General features: G+C 41.4%; 2 protein-coding genes across 6 annotated transcripts in view; both read right to left on the bottom strand.

Annotated features, from left to right (window-relative positions):
• Positions 1 to 11332: 11332 nt before the first annotated feature.
• Positions 11333 to 14162, bottom strand: LOC139578217 (fez family zinc finger protein 1-like). Its single transcript, XM_071405544.1, has 4 exons — positions 13158 to 14162; positions 12921 to 13055; positions 12446 to 12578; positions 11333 to 12171 (listed from the first exon to the last, which is right to left on the bottom strand). Exons 1-4 carry the CDS (start codon positions 13950 to 13952, stop codon positions 11918 to 11920), a joined length of 1317 nt encoding a protein of 438 aa, XP_071261645.1. The 5' UTR covers positions 13953 to 14162; the 3' UTR covers positions 11333 to 11917.
• A 3176-nt stretch (positions 14163 to 17338) lies between these two features.
• cadps2 (Ca++-dependent secretion activator 2) overlaps positions 17339 to 19718 on the bottom strand; it is a 241951-nt gene continuing 239571 nt past the window's right edge. For all 5 annotated transcript variants that reach the window (XM_071405535.1, XM_071405536.1, XM_071405537.1 and 2 more), the window contains one exon: positions 17339 to 18421. In XM_071405535.1, the coding sequence (XP_071261636.1) occupies positions 18251 to 18421 (171 nt within the window). In that variant the 3' untranslated portion in view covers positions 17339 to 18250. The remainder of the gene's footprint in view (positions 18422 to 19718) is intronic.

Genomic DNA, 19718 nt, shown 5'->3' with positions numbered 1-19718 from the left:
GGGTTTATCGGCGGTTGGCATCCAATGTTACGGTGCATTACCGTCACCTACTGTACTGGAGTGTGGGCCAGAGACAGGGAGAAACTAAATCCTACCTGCCAGCCCCGTTGCTCTTAAAAAAGATAACAAAATATTTGAGACTATATCTAATGACGTTCTACTCAATATACTGTAGCAACCCACAGAGAGCAGCTGTTATTTGGGGAGAGGAGCACTGCAAGTTTAAGACCATGCTTAGCCATTGTTCCCTCTCTTACGTTTGGTATTAACAAGAGATGGTCACTGTTGTTTTATATTGTGATCCTTGATTTATTTGGTGTAGGCAATGGCCAAACAGTAGCCTGTATTGAGTTGGGTTAATAAACCGGGAATTCATAAACTCAATCCTCTGTCTGGACATTTGTTAATTTATGATCTAGCCAGGTCATTACAATACTCTTTAAACTAATTTCCTGTATCCCCTTCTCCCTCACTAGATCTCAGCCTCTCTCTTTCCTTCTGATACTGCCCACACTGTAGCAATACAGTACATGCTGCACGGTCTCTGTTTCCTGGCAATAATCACAATTTCCTGTTGGATGCTTTCCTTTCAAATTTAAGGACTTATTCAACTGGCTGTGTCCCACCCTTAATCTTGTAAAAATAGCCTCCTCTCTTCTGTCCCTTCCTGCCATCCTCCCTGACTTTTCTCTGTACTTGAAATATATGCCTGCCCTTAGTATCTCTATTACACTGCTCCTGCCCTCTCTGCACCATCACTGTCCATATCAGTATTTTTGCCTCTGCCTTGCTCATTGAAACTACAACATCAACATCCCCACTTCTAAGTGCTTGTTTAGCAAGTACATCAACTGTCTCGTTCCTCTCCACCCCCACATGGGCTGGGACCCAAATAAATCTTATCTGTGTACCCATCTGTCTAATCCTGGCATGGGTTTGTAGCACCTCATAAAGCAGGTCCTGTCTGCTACGTGACCTAAAGGACTGGAGACTCATCAACACTGCACATGAATCAGAGCAAATAACTACTCTGTCTGGCTTGACTTCCTCCATCCACTGCAAGGCCAACAGTATGGCCATCAGCTCTGCTGTATTTACAGCCAGATGATCTGCTGTATATACAGTGGGGAGAACAAGTATTTGATACACTGCCAATTTTGCAGGTTTTCCTACTTACAAAACATGTAGAGGTCTGTAATTTTTATCATAGGTACACTTCAACTGTGAGAGACGGAATCTAAAACAAAAATCCAGAAAATCACATTGTATGATTTTTAAGTAATTAATTTGCATTTTATTGCATGACATAAGTATTTGATCACCTACCAACCAGTAAGAATTCCGGCTCTCACAGACCTGTTAGTTTTTCTTTAAGAAGCCCTCCTGTTCTCCACTCATTACCTGTATTAACTGCACCTGTTTGAACTCGTTACCTGTAAAAAAGACACCTGTCCACACACTCAATCAAACAGACTCCAACCTCTCCACAATGGCCAAGACCAGAGAGCTGTGTAAGGACATCAGGGATAAAATTGTAGACCTGCACAAGGCTGGGATGGGCTACAGGACAATAGGCAAGCAGCTTGGTGAGAAGGCAACAACTGTTGGCGCAATTATTAGAAAATGGAAGAAGTTCAAGATGACGGTCAATCACCCTCGGTCTGGGGCTTCATGCAAGATCTCACCTCGTGGGGCATCAATGATCATGAGGAAGGTGAGGGATTAGCCCAGAACTACACGGCAGGACCTGGTCAATGACCTGAAGAGAGCTGGGACCACAGTCTCAAAGTAAACCATTAGTAACACACTACGCCGTCATGGATTAAAATCCTGCAGTGCACGCAAGGTCCCCCTGCTCAAGCCAGCGCATGTCCAGGCCCGTCTGAAAATTGCCAATGACCATCTGGATGATCCAGAGGAGGAATGGGAGAAGGTCATGTGGTCTGATGAGACAAAAATAGAGCTTTTTGGTCTAAACTCCACTCGCCGTGTTTGGAGGAAGAAGAAGGATGAGTACAACCCCAAGAACACCATCCCAACCGTGAAGCCTGGACGTGGAAACATCATTCTTTGGGGATGCTTTTCTGCAAAGGGGACAGGACGACTGCACCGTATTGAGGGGAGGATGGATGGGGCCATGTATCGCGAGATCTTGGCCAACAACCTCCTTCCCTCAGTAAAAGCATTGAAGATGGGTCGTGGCTGGGTCTTCCAGCATGACAACAACCCGAAACACACAGCCAGGGCAACTAAGGAGTGGCTCCGTAAGAAGCATCTCAAGGTCCTGGAGTGGCCTAGCCAGTCTCCAGACCTGAACCCAATAGAAAATCTTTGGAGGGAGCTGAAAGTCCGTATTGCCCAGCGACAGCCCCGAAACCTGAAGGATCTGGAGAAGATCTGTATGGAGGAGTGGGCCAAAATCCCTGCTGCAGTGTGTGCAAACCTGGTCAAGAACTACAGGAAACGTATGATCTCTGTAATTGCAAACAAAGGCTTCTGTACCAAATATTAAGTTCTGCTTTTCGGATGTATCAAATACTTATGTCATGCAATAAAATGCAAATTAATTACTTAAAAATCATACAATGTGATTTTCTGGATTTTTGTTTTAGATTCCGCCTCTCACAGTTGAAGTGTACCTATGATAAAAATTACAGACCTCTACATGCTTTGTAAGTAGGAAAACCTGCAAAATTGGCAGTGTATCAAATACTTGTTCTCCCCACTGTATATCGTGCACTACAAATGCTGACCCAGTACGTCCTTGGATCTTTTGAACCATCTGTGTAAATGGCCACAAAATCCTGATACCCAGTATCCAGACATATCTTAAACAAATCAGATGGATCAACACCCTCCCTGTCTTTCTGTAGTCTCTCCATCACTTCTAGATCAACTACTGGAGGCGGGAGTAGCCATAGTGGGTTCACAGGAATAGCTATCATTAGACTTAACTCCCTTCCATACAGTCCCATCTCCTTCGCTTGGGAATTACCCACCCACCCAAAGCTTGTGTTCTGTCTTCGGTCATGTTCCCAGCATGCCTGTAAAATCTATTTTTCAGGAAGAGACACCCCATGTCCCTGTAGGTTGACCCAATAATTAATTGCCAGCTGCTGTCTCCTAATCTGCAATGGCATATCCCCCATCTCCACCTGTAGTGCAGCCACTGGGGACATCCGAAACACCCCACTATATATTCGGAGTCCTTGTCCCTGTATGACATTTAGCCTTTCCAATGATGTCCGGGCTGCCGAACCATACGCTATAATGCCATAATCTATTACAGATCAGATCAATGCAACATACATGGTCCTCATTGAGGAACGCCCAGCCCCCCACTCCTTCCTCGTCAGACAGGATCAATGCAACATACATGGTCCTCATTGAGGAACGCCCAGCCCCCCACTCCTTCCTCGTCAGACAGGATCAATGCAACATACATGGTCCTCAATGAGGAACGCCCAGCCCCCCACTCCTTCCCCGTCAGACAGCGCATCACATTTAGCACCTTCTTAGACTTTCCCACCCCTCTCTCAATGTGTTCTGCCCAGGTTAGTCTAGTGTCAAAGTATACCCCAAGGAACCTGAAGGCCACAACCTCTCCAAGTTTCTCCCATATAACCTCAAGCATACCTCTTCTCCCACCTTCCTCCTGGTAAAGAACACTGTCTGAGTTTTCTCTACAGAGAACCTGAATCCCCACCGCTCTACCTCATCAATTGCTTCCTGTACCTTCCTGACTATGTATGGCACATTTCTTCCATAAGGGCCCATCATCTGCAAATAACAACCTCCCAATATCGGTATGTAACCTGAAAGTAAACATCATTGATCATGATTGAGAACAACAGAGGACTAATAACGCTCCCCTGTGGTATGCCATTATCCACCAGGTAGCTGCTTGACAGAGACTTCCCCACCCTCACCTGGATAGACCTTCCAAACAGGAAATCTTTTATCCAGTTGTATGTTCTTCCTCCTACCCCGATAATATCAAGCTTGATTAACAATCCCTCCTTCCACATCATACACCTTCTCCACATCAAAAAAGACAGCTACAACAGTCTCATTCTTCACCTGAGCGTCCTGACCTCTGCTTCTAAGCAGAGTAGTGGGTCCATAGTTCCCCTTCCCTTCCTGAACCCAATCTGATGTGGCAATACTAGCACCCTGCTCTCCAGGAAGTAAGTTAGCTTCTCCGTAATCACACGTTCGATAATCTTACTTACATGTGATGTTAAAGCTATTGACCAATAGCTTGTTGGCCTCGTTGGGTCCTTCCTTGGCTTCCGGATTGGTACCACTACTGCCTCCTTCCAACTGCCTGGTAGTTTCCCCTCCTCCCACACTGTGTTTTACAACACTACCGACCCGTAGCACTCACGTCTGTAGCCATAAAGTGCTTTGAAAGGCTGGTCATGGCTTACATCAACACCATTATCCCAGAAACCCTAGACCCACTCCAATTTGCATACCGTACTAACAGATCCACAGATGGTGTAATCTCTACTGCACTCGACACTGCCCTTTCCCACCTGGAGAAAAGGAACACCTGTGTGTGAATGCTATTCATTGACTACAGCTCAGCGTTCAACACCATAGTGCTCTCAAAGCTCATCAATAAGCTAAGGACCCTGGGACTAAACACCTCCCTCTGCAACTGGATCCTGGACTTCCTGACGGGCCGCCCCCAGGTGGTGAGGGTAGGTAACAACACATCCGCCACGTTGATCCTCAACACAGGGGATCCCCAGGGGTGCGTGCTCAGTCCCCTCCTGTACTCCCTGTTCACTCATGACTGCACGGCCAGGCACGACTCCAACACCATCATTAAGTTTGCAGATGACACAACAGTGGTAGGCCTGATCACCGACAACGACGAGACAGCCTATAGGGAGGAGGTCAGAGACCTGGCCATGTGGTGCCAGGACAACAACCTCTCACTCAATGTGATCAAGACAAAGGAGATGATTGTGGACTACAGGAAAAAGAGGACCGAGCACGCCCCCATTCTCATCGTCGAGGCTGTAGTGGAGCAGGTTGAGAGCTTCAAGTTCCTTGGTGTCCACATCACTAACAAACTAACATGGTCCAAGTACACCAAGACAGTCGTGAAGAGGGCACGACAAAACCTATTCCCCTTCAGGACACTAAAAAGATTTGGCATGGGTCCTCAGATCCTCAAAAGGTTTTACAGCTGCTCCATCGAGAGCATCCTGACTGGTTGCATCACTGCCTGGTATGGCAACTGCTCGGCCTCCGACCGTAAGGCACTACAGAGGGTAGTGCGAACGACCCAGTACTGGGGCCAAGCTTCCTGCCATCCAGGACCTCTATACCAGGCGGTGTCAGAGGAAGGCCCTAAAAATTGTCAAAAACTCCAGCCACCCTAGTCATAGACTGTTCTCCCTTTTACCGCATGGCAAGCGGTACCAGAGCACCAAGTCTAGGTCCAAAAGGCTTCTAAACAGCTTCTACCTTCTAAGACTCCTGAACATCTAATCAAATGGCTTCCCAGACTATTTGCATTGCCCCTCTCCTCCTCTTTTACACCACTGCTACTCTCTGTTGTTATCATCTATGCATAGTCACTTTAATAACTCTACTTACCTGTATATATTACCTCAACTAACCGGTGCCCCCGCACATTGACTCTGTACCGGTACCCCCCTGTAAATAGTCTTGCTATTGGTATTTTACTGCTGCTCTTTAATTACTTGTTACATTTATTTCTTATTCTTATTCATTTTTTAAAAAACTGCATTGTTGGTTAGGGGCTCGTAAGTAAGCATTTCACTGTAAGGTCTACACCTATTGTATTCGGCGCATGTGACTAATAAAATTTGATTTGAAGTACTTTTGGGTGTCATGGAAAATGTATGGAGTAAAAAGTACATTATTTTCTTTAGGAATGTAGTGAAGTAAAAGTAAAAGTAGTCAAAAATATAAGTAGTAAGGTAAAGTACAGATACCCCCAAAAAACTACTTAAGTAAAGATACTTTCAAGTACTACTTAAGTACTTTGCACCATAGCTAGATACCAGAGGTCCAAGACAAACTCTTTCATTATGGCTACATCAATCCATCATTCAGGCACACCAGATCTTTCATTTCCATCAGATTTTCCATCACTTGGCCATTCCCCCCAAGTGATGGACCACATTACCTTACTTCTATCCTGGCCCTCCACCCTCTCCAGCACTTCTAGGTCCAATATCTGACACGGATTATAGTAGTTCACTACCACTATCACCCCTCCTCTCAACCTCACCTCCACCACTACATATTCCTGTTCAATACCTCTGCCTAGCACCCTGTAGGGAAGTCCTTGCTTTATGAAGATGCCCCCCCCACCCTACATCTCAGTCCCTATGAAACGCTACATATCACTGTATGATAAACTCCACATTCGGTTTGAGCCATGTTTCCTGCACACATATCACATCAGGCTTAGCTTGCATATCTACAATGAACTGCTTGAACTGCTGCCCATTAGCCAACAGGCTTTGAGCATTCTATTGTAGTACTATCACCATAACTAAGATCCAGTAATATATGACTCCACCCTCGGCGGATTAAGGTCATCTTGAACTTCTTCCCATGTCAACCCTGTCATACTCAGATGTCTCCCAGCAGCTTTCACTATTAGCTGAATCCTCTCTGTTTTAGACTCTACTTTAGCAGTGCTATTGATAACTCTTGCTATGAACGTCACCAGCTTTCTCTTATCTATGTATACCATATCACCTCCCACCTGCCCCGTAATCTAGACGCTCCTACCCATCTCTCCCTTAAATCTGTATCTCCCTGGGCCTGGACCATCCTCATTGCATCAGCATTCTCTCCACTCTCACTTGTTGCACCTCTACTGCCTGCTTCATAGCCTCACACCCACTATATGCCACACTACAGGCACCTGCTTGTCCTTCACGTAGCCGTCAAAGTATTGTGACTACAGACGGCATTCCCAAAAAGAATGGTCCATGCTATCTGGGATTCTTAGGAAGTCCCAAGGATCCCAGATAGTACTGAGATAAGAGGAATCGTGCCTAGCTGATTAACTATAGTCTACAGAGTTTTAGAACCACAGTTTTGTAATCTATTCTCTTTAAATGAACTCAGCGCTGAGAGACAAATCTCCCATATACACTACCGTTCAAAAGTTTGGGGTCACTTAGAAATGTCCTTGTTTTTTTTAAAAGCCAGCATCCCGGAGTCACCTCTTCACTGTTGACGTTAAAACTGGTGTTTTCCGGGTACTATTTAAGGAAGCTGCCAGTTGAGGACTTGTGAGGCATCTGTTTCTCAAACTAGACACTCTAATGTACTTGTCCTCTTGCTTAGTTGTGCACCGGGGTCTCCCACTCCTCTTTCTATTCTGGTTAGAGACAGTTTGTGCTGTTCTGTGAAGGGAGTAGTACACAGCATTGTACGAGATCTTCAGTTTCTTGGCAATTTCTTGCATGGAATAGCCTTCATTTCTCAGAACAAGAATAAACTGACGAGTTTCAGAAGAAAGTACTTTGTTTCTGGCCATTTTGAGCCTGTAATCGAACCCAAAAATGCTGATGCTCCAGATACTCAACGAGTCTAAAGAAGGCCAGTTATATTGCTTCTTTAATCAGTACAACAGTTTTCAGCTGTGCTAAAATAATTGCAAAAGGGTTTTCTCATGATCAATTAGCCTTTTAAATTGATAAACTTGGATTAGCTAACACAATGTGCCATTGGAACACACGAGGGATGCTTGCTGATAATGGGCCTCGGTACGCCTATGTTGATAATCCACAAAAAAATCTGCCGTTTCTAGCTACAATAGTCATTTACAACATTAACAATGTCTGCACTGTATTTCTGATCAATTTTATGTTATTTTAATGGGGGAAAAATTTGCTTTTCTTTCAAAAACAAGGACATTTCTAAGTGAAGCAATAAGACCTAAGGGGGTGTGGTATATGGCCAACATACCACAGCTAAGAGCTGTTCTTATCCATGACGCAACGCAGAGTGCCTGGACACAGCCCTTAGCCGTGGTATATTGGCCATATATCACAAACCCCCGAGGTGCCTTATTGCTATTATAAACTGGTTACCAACATAATTAGAGCAGTAAAAATAAATATTTTGTCTTTCCAGTGGTATATGATCTGATATACCACAGCAGTCAGCCAATCAGTATTCAGGGCTCGATGCACCCAGTTTTTAAAATAGAATAGAGCATTTCCTTTGTAGTCCATTTGGTTAGAACCGAAATTACTTGAATTTCTGCCTATCCCCTTACATCCCCAGAAACACAAGTGTTGACAGGCACATGCAGGATAGAGAGCAATTTGGGGTTAAATGCCTTGATTAAGGGCACAACGGCAGTGGTTAGTACAGGATCATTCACTGTCCACCTTTAGGGCTATATCTGGTAACAGACCAAGTCAGTGGTACTGACAGACATTTTTTTCACAATTCATGACACACTTGCCCACAAATGAAGTGGTAGTCGTGTGTGTGTGTGTGTGTGTGTGTGTGTGTGTGTGTGTGTGTGTGTGTGTGTGTGTGTGTGTGTGTGTGTGTGTGTGTGTGTGTGTGTGTGTGTGTGTGTGTGTGTGTGTGTGTGTGTGTGTGGAGACCTTTGTGTCGCATGAGGCAGGCTTAGGCTACATGTCATGATATCATTATCAAAAATGCCATACAGACATGTCACATTCTCTCATGTTTGATCAAAACAAAAAGTAAAAACATTGGCCCATTCACTGATAGGCCTAATTGAATAATGCACCACCTTATTCCTAATTCTTCTTTATAATATGGTGAATATCCTAACTGAAGAATAACCTATGATCCATCAACAAATGTAAGATCAGTTGTGTAGAATTAAAAGCTATAGCCTGGGAGGTCAAACCTGGACATACAGTGCATTCGGGATGTATTCAAACCCCTTCACTTTTTTCACATTTTGTTATGTTACAGCCTTATTCTAAAATGGATTAAATCGTTTTTTCCCCTTATCAATCTACACACAATACCCCATAATGACAAAGCAAAAACAGGTTTAGACATTTTTGCAAATATATTAAAAATAAAACTGAAATATCACATTTACATTAGTATTCAGACCCTTTACTCAGTACTTTGTTGAAGCAGCTTTGGCAGCGATAACAGCCTTGAGTGTTCTTGGGTATGACACTACAAGCTTGGCACACCTGTATTTGGAGAGTTTCTCTCTTTCTTCTCTGCAGATCCTCTCAAGCTCTGTCAGGTTGGATGGGGAGCGTTGCTGCACAGCTATTTTCAGGTCTCTCCAGAGATGTTCGATCGGGTTCAAGTCCGGGCTCTGGCTGGGCCACTCAAGGACATTCAGAGTTCAATCTTGGTTTCATCAGACCAGAGAATCTTGTTTCCCTTGGCAAACTCCAAACGGGCTATCATGTGCCTTTTACTAAGGAGTGGCTTCTTTCTAGCCACTTTACCATAAAGGCCTGATTAGTGGAGTGCTACAGAGATGGTTGTCCTTTTGGAAGGTTCTCCCATCTCCATAGTGGAACTCTGGAGAGCTCTCAGAATGACCATCGGGTTCTTGGTCTTCTCCCTAACCAAGGCCCAATTGCTCAGTTTGCTCAAAATGTCTACAGCATTGAAGGTCCCCAAGAACGCAGTGGCCTCCATCATTCTTAAATGGAAGAAGTTTGGAACCACCAAGACTCTTCCTAGAGCTTGGAAGAGTAACTCTGGAGCGTTGTCAGAGTGACCATCGGGTTATTGGTCACCTCCCTAACCAAGGAGCTTATCCCCCAAATACTCAGTTTGCTCAAAATGTCTTGGTGGTTCCAAATTTCTTCAATTTAAGAATGATGGAGGCCACTGTGTTCTTGGGGACCTTCAATGCTGCAGACATTTTTTGGTACCATTCCCCAGATCTGTGCCTCGACACAATCCTGTCTCGGAGCTCTACGGACATTTCCTTCCACCTCATGGCTTGGTTTTTGCTCCGACATACACTATCAACTGTGGGACTTTATATAGACAGGTGTGTGCCTTTCCAAATCATGTCCAATCAATTGAATTTACCACAGGTGGACTCCAATCAAGTTGAAGAAACAGCTCAAGGATGATCAATGGGGATGATCAATGGAAACAGCATGCACCTGAGCTCAAGTTCGAGTCTCATAGCAAAGGGTCTGAATATATATATACATTTGCAAACATTTCTTAAAAACTGTTTTCATTTTGTCATTAGGGGGTATTGTGTATAGATTGATGAGGATTTTTTTTATTCAATCCATTTTAGAATAAGTCTGTAACATAACAAAATGTGGAAAAAGTCAAGTGGTCTGACTACTTTCTGAATGCACTGTTAACCTGAATGCATGGAAGTCGTTTCAGGTTGGAATCCTGAGCCTGCATTATTTTGGATTGTTAGTGAGCAGCTAGGTCAGGTAATGTTGCCTCTCAGTGTAATGCAAATGGGACCTTTTTCCCTAATAAAACAAATTTAAACATTTTGCCAAGATGTTCGCAGTTGACTCGTATTTGCAGAAGAATATTGTTTCATCGTAGCCTATTTGGCTACAAGGGTCAACAGGTAGAATCGTATTTCTCAATACTGTCCACAAGAGGGGGTAGCTGTCCTAAAGATTTAGGCTATAGCTTTCCTAGCCTACATGCATGACCTTGCATGCAAGCCTACACCCCTGAGGCGATAGAAGTGTTTTCCTACATTTACAACTCACCATTATGGTAAGATCCTTGGTCAAAGGAAAATAAATAAACCCCAATCTTCGTTTTATAAAGAAAAAAAATGAAACGGATTATGATGATTATTATTATCAAAATACTTCCCTTTACCATCACGGGAATCGTTTGGCCCATGTATGTCCATCTCTAAATAATGCAATATATGGAATTCATTTTTCTTAAACATGTCAGACACAATATGACATATACACAGTTTCATTTTATTGTCATTATTTTATTTTCATAACTTACATTATTTAGTATGTGCAACTGCTTAACAATGTAGCCTATACGTGTCATAGACGTAGTTTTTTTGCCAAACTTTCAGTGTTGGGGAGGCTAGTCAGAAAATATAGTTTACCAAGCTACCAATTACTTAAGTTAAGCTACACTAAAGCTACCCTTAAGATAAATATAGTTTACTTAACTGAAGTTACATCCAACCTACTTTGTGAAAAACTATCATATGTAAATCTGAAATGCATGTCATGCACTACAAATTGCAAGAAGTGATCACATTGGGGTTAACAAAATGTGTACTTAAACCGATCTAGACTGAAACCGATCTGTTGGCAAAAAAAGGAAATGATTGCCTACTTCAACCATATTTTATTTTAGCAAAAAAGTAGTGTGTAGTTCCAGTAGTTAACTACACCGCTATATGGCACAAAAAAAAAAGTAATTAACTACTTAAAACACTACCTAGATTTGAATTTAGGTCAACTACCACCAAGCTTATGCAAAATGTAGTTAACTAGTTGAACTACATGAAATTCGCTATTCCCCAACACTGAAAACGTTGCATATACACAAATGTTGGCAAATCATGTAACTTTAGCAAGGGCATCATACAAAACGGGGTAGGCTACCACACTCATCACAACAAAAAATAATTTGTATATAGTCTTCAATTATTCTCTTAAATTATTTGTGTTACAATTTCAAATAAATATTGACATTTTACAGTAATCCTGAGATTTAAAGAAAACAACAGTATAATGACATTATAATGTAAAATTCAAGGAAAATATGTACTAATAGAATGGTCCTGTAAGTCGCTCTGGATACGAGTCTGCTAAATGACTAAAATGTAAATGTCCACAACATCTTCTAAACTCGCACGCTTATTTCCAGAATTGAGCAAATAAGCGTAAAGGCGCAACGGCTGGCGTTTTAGCTCCGTAACTTTTTAGTGAGTTTCGCCTGTGACGAGAGTGGCAGGGGATTTGGAGCCAGAGAGATCATGTAGTTTTCGGATGTGCTTTTTCAGGTCAAAGTTCCGGCAGAATCCCTTGCCGCAAGTCGGGCACGTGAATGGCTTCTTGTCATTGTGCGTGTGCATGTGGAACGTCAGGTTGTACACTTGGTGGAAGGCCTTGTTGCAGATGTTGCACTTGAACTGTTTCTCGCCACTATGCGTCAATTTGTGGTTCTTGTAGTTACCTTGAAAAGCAATGTAAAAAAGAAAGTGGATGTCAACAATATTGTAAAGAGTCAGTGCCACAGTTAGTTGTCAATTCCGTTTTAAGCCAAGTCATCCATTGTATATTTAGTCTGAGTTGAAATGAGCAACATACATTTAGTTCTGAACGGAATCAATATATTTTCCTCAAAGCAGAATAAATCATATTATATCCAGATATTGCAAAGAAATAATCGCATAATAGAAATAATCACATAATCCAAAACACTTGAATAGACTAACATTCTTTCTCACCTTTTTGATGAAATCCTTTACCGCAGAACTCACAGATGAAGGGTTTGTAACCTGCATGGATTCGTGTGTGTGTGTTAAGAGTTGAACTCCGGTTGAACGCTTTTCCACACTGGTTGCATTTATGAGGCTTTTCCTGTGAAGGGCATATGTAGAAATTAATGTGATTTTAGAAACGTATTATTTGGGACCCAACGAAAACTGTACAGTAAAATTGGTAAATAGAATAACCTACGCTATATACTTTTCAATAAGATTGTGTATATAGGCCTACAAGTGAACGTTAAAAATACTATACAGTTCAACACCAGGCCACAATATGAATATAGCCTGAAATACAATCATGGCATTGACGCGTTGTTCTATAACATTTTTAAAGATGTAGCCCTATTTTGTGCTTTTTCTATAGTTTAAACAAATAGCACATCGCGTGATTGTGAACGGCTTTGGGTATGATGATGATGATTGAATAGAATACCTGAGTATGAATAATTTTGTGGCGACAAAGGGTGCTTGCTTGTCGAAATCCCTTGCCGCATACTTTGCAGACGAATGGTCTCGCTCCGGTGTGCACGGGCATGTGGCGCGTTAAATTGTAGTGGGCATTGAATACCTGTGAATAGAAATATATATAATTATAAAATGAACAATGTTTTAAAAATCAAGCAGGCCCGTAAGGCAGAGACCACCACATGTACGAAATATATGTTCTTACCTTTCCGCAAACCTCGCAGGTGAATACCTTGGGTTTGCCGCTTGCGCAAGCACTGTTCAATTTGGAAGAGCCCTTGAATAGTTTGTCGGATAGAATCTGTGCGCTCTCTTTCATGTAGTGATGGAGTTGAGTTTGGGAAATGTCTTTAAATGCAACTCCGGATGGGTATCTGTCTGTGCAGTGAGACACTTTATTTTTCTCCGCGAGAAAAGCTCTCTGGCGCGCATGTTGCAGTGGAGTGTTGAGAAAGTAGGAGGCCATGGGGTGGATGTTTACGATGCTGGCCGGGGGTGGGCACGCACTCTCCCCGCAGTTCAGGTAGCACACGGCCCCCATGGCATGAAAAGACGACTGGTTCACCACCCGCGGTCGAAAGAGTTTGTATTGTCCCACCGACGGGCTCACATCTGGTTGTTCGTTCTTATAGTTCAAACCAATGCCCACCAACTCATTTGAATTATATGAGGAAGCCTCAAATTGACTCGTATCTAATCCATTAATATTTAGTTTATGACCCGGTTCGTATGCCAGTGGCACGAATGGTATCATGCAATGTAGTGATGATGAAGTCATGTTGAGCGCTTGCTTCGGGTCTGCTTCAGGCCTACCCACCGGAGTGTGATGGAATAGGTTGGGGAAAGGTATCGACTTTGGCTCGGGCGTCCTGGCCATAATCCGTTCGATCGAAAAAGCGAGAGGCTTGGTGGGGGTGATCATCTTTCCGCCTGCAGTAAAGTTTTCAGAAGCCGAGGGGGAGCCGAAAATTCCCGCTGAGTGGTAGAGCGCACTGTCCATGACTTTCAAAACGACACCTTTTGGAAAGCCAGGTTAGAGCTCCTTTTGTAGATACCTTTGATTCCTTCTCACTGCCCAGCTAGAAAGGACATCATTCTGGGTCGACGCAAGCCCCCTCACTGTTCCCGTTTACGTTGATTCTGGACAATCAGCACTTATGTCTTGCGGGACTGCTCAATATGTCGTGTTGAGTCAATTGCGCAGCCAAAACCTCACCAATCGTTACCATCTAAGAAGAAAAAGTAGATAATTGCTAAATTCTCTTCCATCAATTCTCCACTTGTGGCGCCTCTACTACTGCTATGGGTGCGTGTGTCACCCGCGTCGCGAATGAGGTGTTCTTTAGTGGCCAGTCTTGTTCAACTGTAAAGTGTTTGGCAAATCTGAGGTCCCCTTGTGGCTTCATGTGACATCATTTGAAATCGCACAAGACGACGGGCGCTGTGTGGGGTCAGAGGATGTCAGCATTTGACATATTTTTTCGCTCATCATATACAGTATGTGTGGTTACCTGTATGCTATTTTACGCATGCAACAATATAATAGGCATTGGTTTTACGAATGGGTGATTGCAATATTGGTCTATCCATATTATGCTAATCATATAGGCTATTCAAGGACATGTATTTAATAACAGATTACACAGTAGTAGAATTATACTCTCTATAGGCCTACTATACATACATCCAAATAAAACATTTGGTGTCCAAACCTTTATATTAATTCACTGATAAGACAAACTACTATTAAGAACACATTACTATCTAATCTTAATTATAGTCGATCAATTTTGATAAAATGTAAAAGCTAAGATATAACGCTACATACCTGTGATCAAGGGCCTTTGGTGCTTGTCTTAAATTATAGGCCTTTACATTTTGGGTACTGAATATAGACTTCAGTATTTACATAAAACACAAAGTTAATTTAAGTAGAACTATTCATTTTTTAGGCAGTCTGCCAGTATACACGAGGGGGCTCAAGGTGAGAACCATAGAGATCTTATTAAATTAATAATTGTTCTAATTCTATGGTGAGAACGGTGTCCTATGTGTTATACCAAACCCACCAAAGCTGCGGAGTGTGCACGCGGTGAGTGGTGAGCTCCATAAGTGCCTCAAGGACTATAGAGAGTTTGAGCAATCAACAGAGGTGTACCCTACTTTGTATCAGCGCAATAAATACTCTAGCAAATATAGAGTAATGAAAGCTTGTACCCTGTTCCGGGCGAAATGACATTGGTAATACGGTGGAACGTTTCATCTGGGCGTATCCAGACGGATGCTCAATGACAATCATGACAATAAGAAAAGGTAAATATGCGCATTGATTGAACATTTCTTCAGTTACAGCAATCTTTATTCAGACTTAGGTCCACAGTGTTTGATTTCTTTCAGTTGAAATGAAAAAATATAGGCTACATTGAGAAATGAATGATGAAGGAATTTCACCGACTATAAAGAGATCGGCCTATAAATAGATATAAAATAATATATTGACGTTGTTTTTCTTCTAATTTAAGTAGCACAAAAAGTAACAATACATTATTATTATTATTGTTATTGCATAATTATTGGAGTAATGATTAGTGTTATTAAAAATATATACAATATTGTCGAAATTCATAAGTGACTATATTTTAAGTTGATTTCTTGGTTAAAATGCTATCTGTTTGGTGTTAAATAGCCTATAGCTTTAAGAGATATAGCGGGATGCATTCTGCTGCTCGAATTTCTTTCTGTTGAAGATTTTGGAGACCTGACTGAAACCCATATGGCTTGGCTTTGCTTTTCATTAATGCGGTGGGATTTAGACCCATACATCTTTCATAGAATTATAAATTATGCGTCATCAGTTGAATGACGTTAAAATCTTGTATAATTACACCAAGTTTGGGTTTAAATTTGCGTTAATCCCGTGTTTTATTTTCCTTAAATTCTTAGTCTATGGCATGAAGAGAATACGATACTGCTCACTTCTATTGCAAGGATCATTTAGGTAAATCAATGAGAACGCAGCTCAGGTATAAACAGTGATGCATAATAATAGACTAATAATAATAGGCTAGTAATAATAATACTACTAACAATAATAACAAGAATAATAAGTCTAAGTATAGCCGATAAATGTTTTCAGCCTATAGGCCTACATGGTTTACCATTATCATTAGGCATATTATTAATCTCAATGCATAAGTATGATTAAAAATAGCATATATAATTAGATATTATTTACCTTTCCTGTTAAGCTAAACGTTACTGAATCATTGCTAAAATAAATTACACTTCACCAATATAATGTAAGGTTAGACCTATATGCTGAAAGACAAATTATTATCAGATGTGTAACGAAAATGAATAGGCATAACTGCAGGAGAACCTTTCTTTTAATATGGGAAAGAATCGTTTCTGTTGTGAAAATGCAATGCTCCAGACCAAAACTAGCCTATAGGCCTATTTCTTTTTTTTTAATACACCTCCTTCAGTAGACTCCTATTAGGCATATTTTGAAAATGAACCCATATTGCTTATAGTCCTTTCTATAATGTAGTAGTGTAGCCCAATTCATATTGTCTTATGATTATTTTTAGCAAAAAAAACATTGGACCTAGGCTGACTTAAGCCTTCACAAATTATAATACTGCCTCAATCATCAACTAACCGACCATTAACTAATGTGTAATTAGATTCTGTCAGTAATGAATAGCCTACATATGGGGATATTCTGATTGGTTAAGTCCCCGGCAGAACGACGTGATGCTAGCGGAGACAGACGGACAGCTGGACGTGGGCAGAGGTTGCCTGATGCTCACTTCTCCCCATCACTTGCATTTATTTTGAAAATATGTAAACTCAACGAAAACACAATGTGTGTGTGTCATGTTGTATATTCTGCCCATGATAAAATTGAACAGATGATTCGTTGAATTGAGGTTGTCGTGTCTCAATAAATTTACCAGTTCGGGAAAATTCAGATAATTTTGAGAACAAAACAAAATAGCTATTAGGCTTTATTCAATATTAAGCCAACATATGACAGTCAATGTCGAGATCAAGATGGAGTCTATACTAACAAAACTATAAACTGATGGCAAATAGTTTGTCACAACTTGTAAGAACTTCACAATTTGTATATTAGGTAATGGTATATGATTTTTGAAGAACACAACTTAAATGTTTATATATTTTGCATTATTCAATTGTTTGTTTTTGTTGTGATATAAGTATTTTAGCAAACAATATAGATCTTTAAAATATGTATAGCTCCATTTACTAATTTGAGAGTGTTAGATTTCCCCAGCTCTGTCCACCACCTGAACAATAAAAGGATCTTTATTACAGATTGGGCTGTTAATATAGTTTATGGAGATATTCAGGACACCATGATTGCTTTAAAAACACTTTAATTCTAACACTTAGAACATTCACACCTGAATAAAAACAGGTGCACAGAAGACAATAGAAATATATTTCCTATATTGTTGCCCATTCGTTTTGTCTTTGAACTCCACAAACTCATTGAAATATTACAGTTAAGACATCAATTCAGATTCAAAACATAATTCACTCTATCAATCAGCTTTAGCCTATTGGACACAGCTTTGAATGTATATTGTGTCCAACTCTTGTGAAGGATAACACACTCAAGCATAGCCTAAATACATTAAATGACAATGTAGCACTTTAGCCAATGCATTACATTCATACAGTAGAGCATAAATATATGTATATTGGCTGTATCATCGCTCTTTCAGGGTGATTATGTAAGAACAACCTCAATGTCCTCATAAGCACCCTGAAATGTACTCATGTCCTCACAATGCACTTTGTACATTTACCACAGAATGGACCTGCAATTGGCGAGACCTCTGAAACCTGTTTCAATTGGCATGATTGTATCTAGGTAACCATAAGAGCACAACTTGTTTCTTTTTTCTTGATCTACATCACTATTAAAATAAAGTACAAAGAAACCAACAAACAAATTAAATAAACAAACGGAAACTGCACTGAAGGCTACCAGTTGGCGACCACTGAGCTGTACTGACATCATTATCATTATGGCTGTGAAGGTAGCCACTACTGGAGTAAGTGGGGGAGGGGGGATCACAACGATGGATGTTTTCATCATAGACTTAAGTGTGTGTTCTACAAGCCCTCCATCTCCTTCTGTTGCACACACACACACACACACACACACGTAATCTCCACCCCTCCCATCTCCTGTACACCTACATGCACACTTCCCATTTCAGTCTATATGCGAGGGCCACCAGACTTGGCGCTATAGGGAGAGGTTCACCCATCCTCCTCATCACTGTCCCTCATGGTGATGCCTTGGAGACCGTCGCCGGCCTTGACCGCCATGGTGGCCTCCTCTACGGTGAGGCGGTTGTAGACGGTCTCATAGCTCTTGTTGTTCAGGGTTCCATCCAGGACTCCTTGGAGCCGGAAGTCTCGGTAGGTCTTCTGTGGGTGAAACCAAACAGAAAAACACAGAACATGGAGGTGTCTCTCAATGGGAAACCGAGACTGAGTGTGAATGGTCAGAACAGAATAGACTGTCAGGTTTGAATGGTGGAACAATAGCCTGTTGTGTGCTGAATAGTGGAACTGAACAGATTTGGACAAAGGCAAGACTCAAGGCCACTGTGGTCTTCTTCAATAGGTCCATCCAAATTGGGCTCCAATGTCTGAGTGTACTCAATCTAGGTGCCAACTGTTCATATTTAAAATGTAAATATACTTTTTTTGACCAGGGAGTCATACTGAGACCAAGGTCTTTTTTTTTTTTTACAGATGAGCCGTGAATTACACAAAATATACACATCAAAATATAAATCCAAAATGCAAGCAGAAAGAAAAACAGGATCATAAAGAACAAACACATTCATCAGTAATAAGGTCCTCAATCAGCTTTCTGAAACATCACATTTAACAACAATTTGAAGATTGTTCCACAAATTCAGTGCAATTTAAAAAAAAATCTGATTTAACTAACTCAGTAGAGACCAGTTATCCATCCCTGAGACCAGGTGTGGTAACTCATATCTCTAAAGGTTAGTAATGACAGGTACAGTGGGAGTTTTGTAAAAGGGCTTTATACTTTGCATTCGGGAAAGTATTCAGTAACAAAATGTGGAAAAAGTCAAGGGGACTGAATACCTCCGAATGCACTGTAATTGAAAACATAGCAATGTATCAACCTACGTGATATCAAAGAGGGCCAACCAACTTTCTGGTAGAGAATGCAGGGGGGGGGGTACTCAGTTGGGGTCTCTACTTACTGCTCAGAGTAGGATACACAATCCCATCCAATTGGCAACAGATTTTCTTGTGAATATTAAAAAATCTGCATAAACCAAAAAAATCTAATTTTCCCACCATTGGTGTTTCCACCAAACAGAGTCAGTGCGTGATGATGCACCGGGAAAACCCTGCTCTAGCCAACAGCTCACAGATATGGTGCGGGTAGGCTGTGCAGGTAGGCTAGTCTATAAAATTTGATTATTGTGGAAATAATATTTTTATTTGTCAAACGGCAGTCAAGGATCAATCATATCACCAAAAATAAGAACCTCGATACTTACTAGAAAGGAGCATGAAGCTCATCACCGTGCACTTTCACCCCCCTGTGAAGTTCATCAGAACTTCATCTTCAGTCTAATAGACTGCATGGTTTCTCAAGTCAGTGGGAGGACCACACACCATATCATCATGTGACTCCAAGTTACCTTGCATTCTATCGTTATTATATCAATATTTA

This window comes from Salvelinus alpinus, chromosome 6 (assembly GCF_045679555.1).
Source record: "Salvelinus alpinus chromosome 6, SLU_Salpinus.1, whole genome shotgun sequence".
Classification (NCBI taxonomy): domain Eukaryota; kingdom Metazoa; phylum Chordata; class Actinopteri; order Salmoniformes; family Salmonidae; genus Salvelinus; species Salvelinus alpinus.
This window is presented reverse-complemented; position numbering and strand designations above follow the sequence as displayed.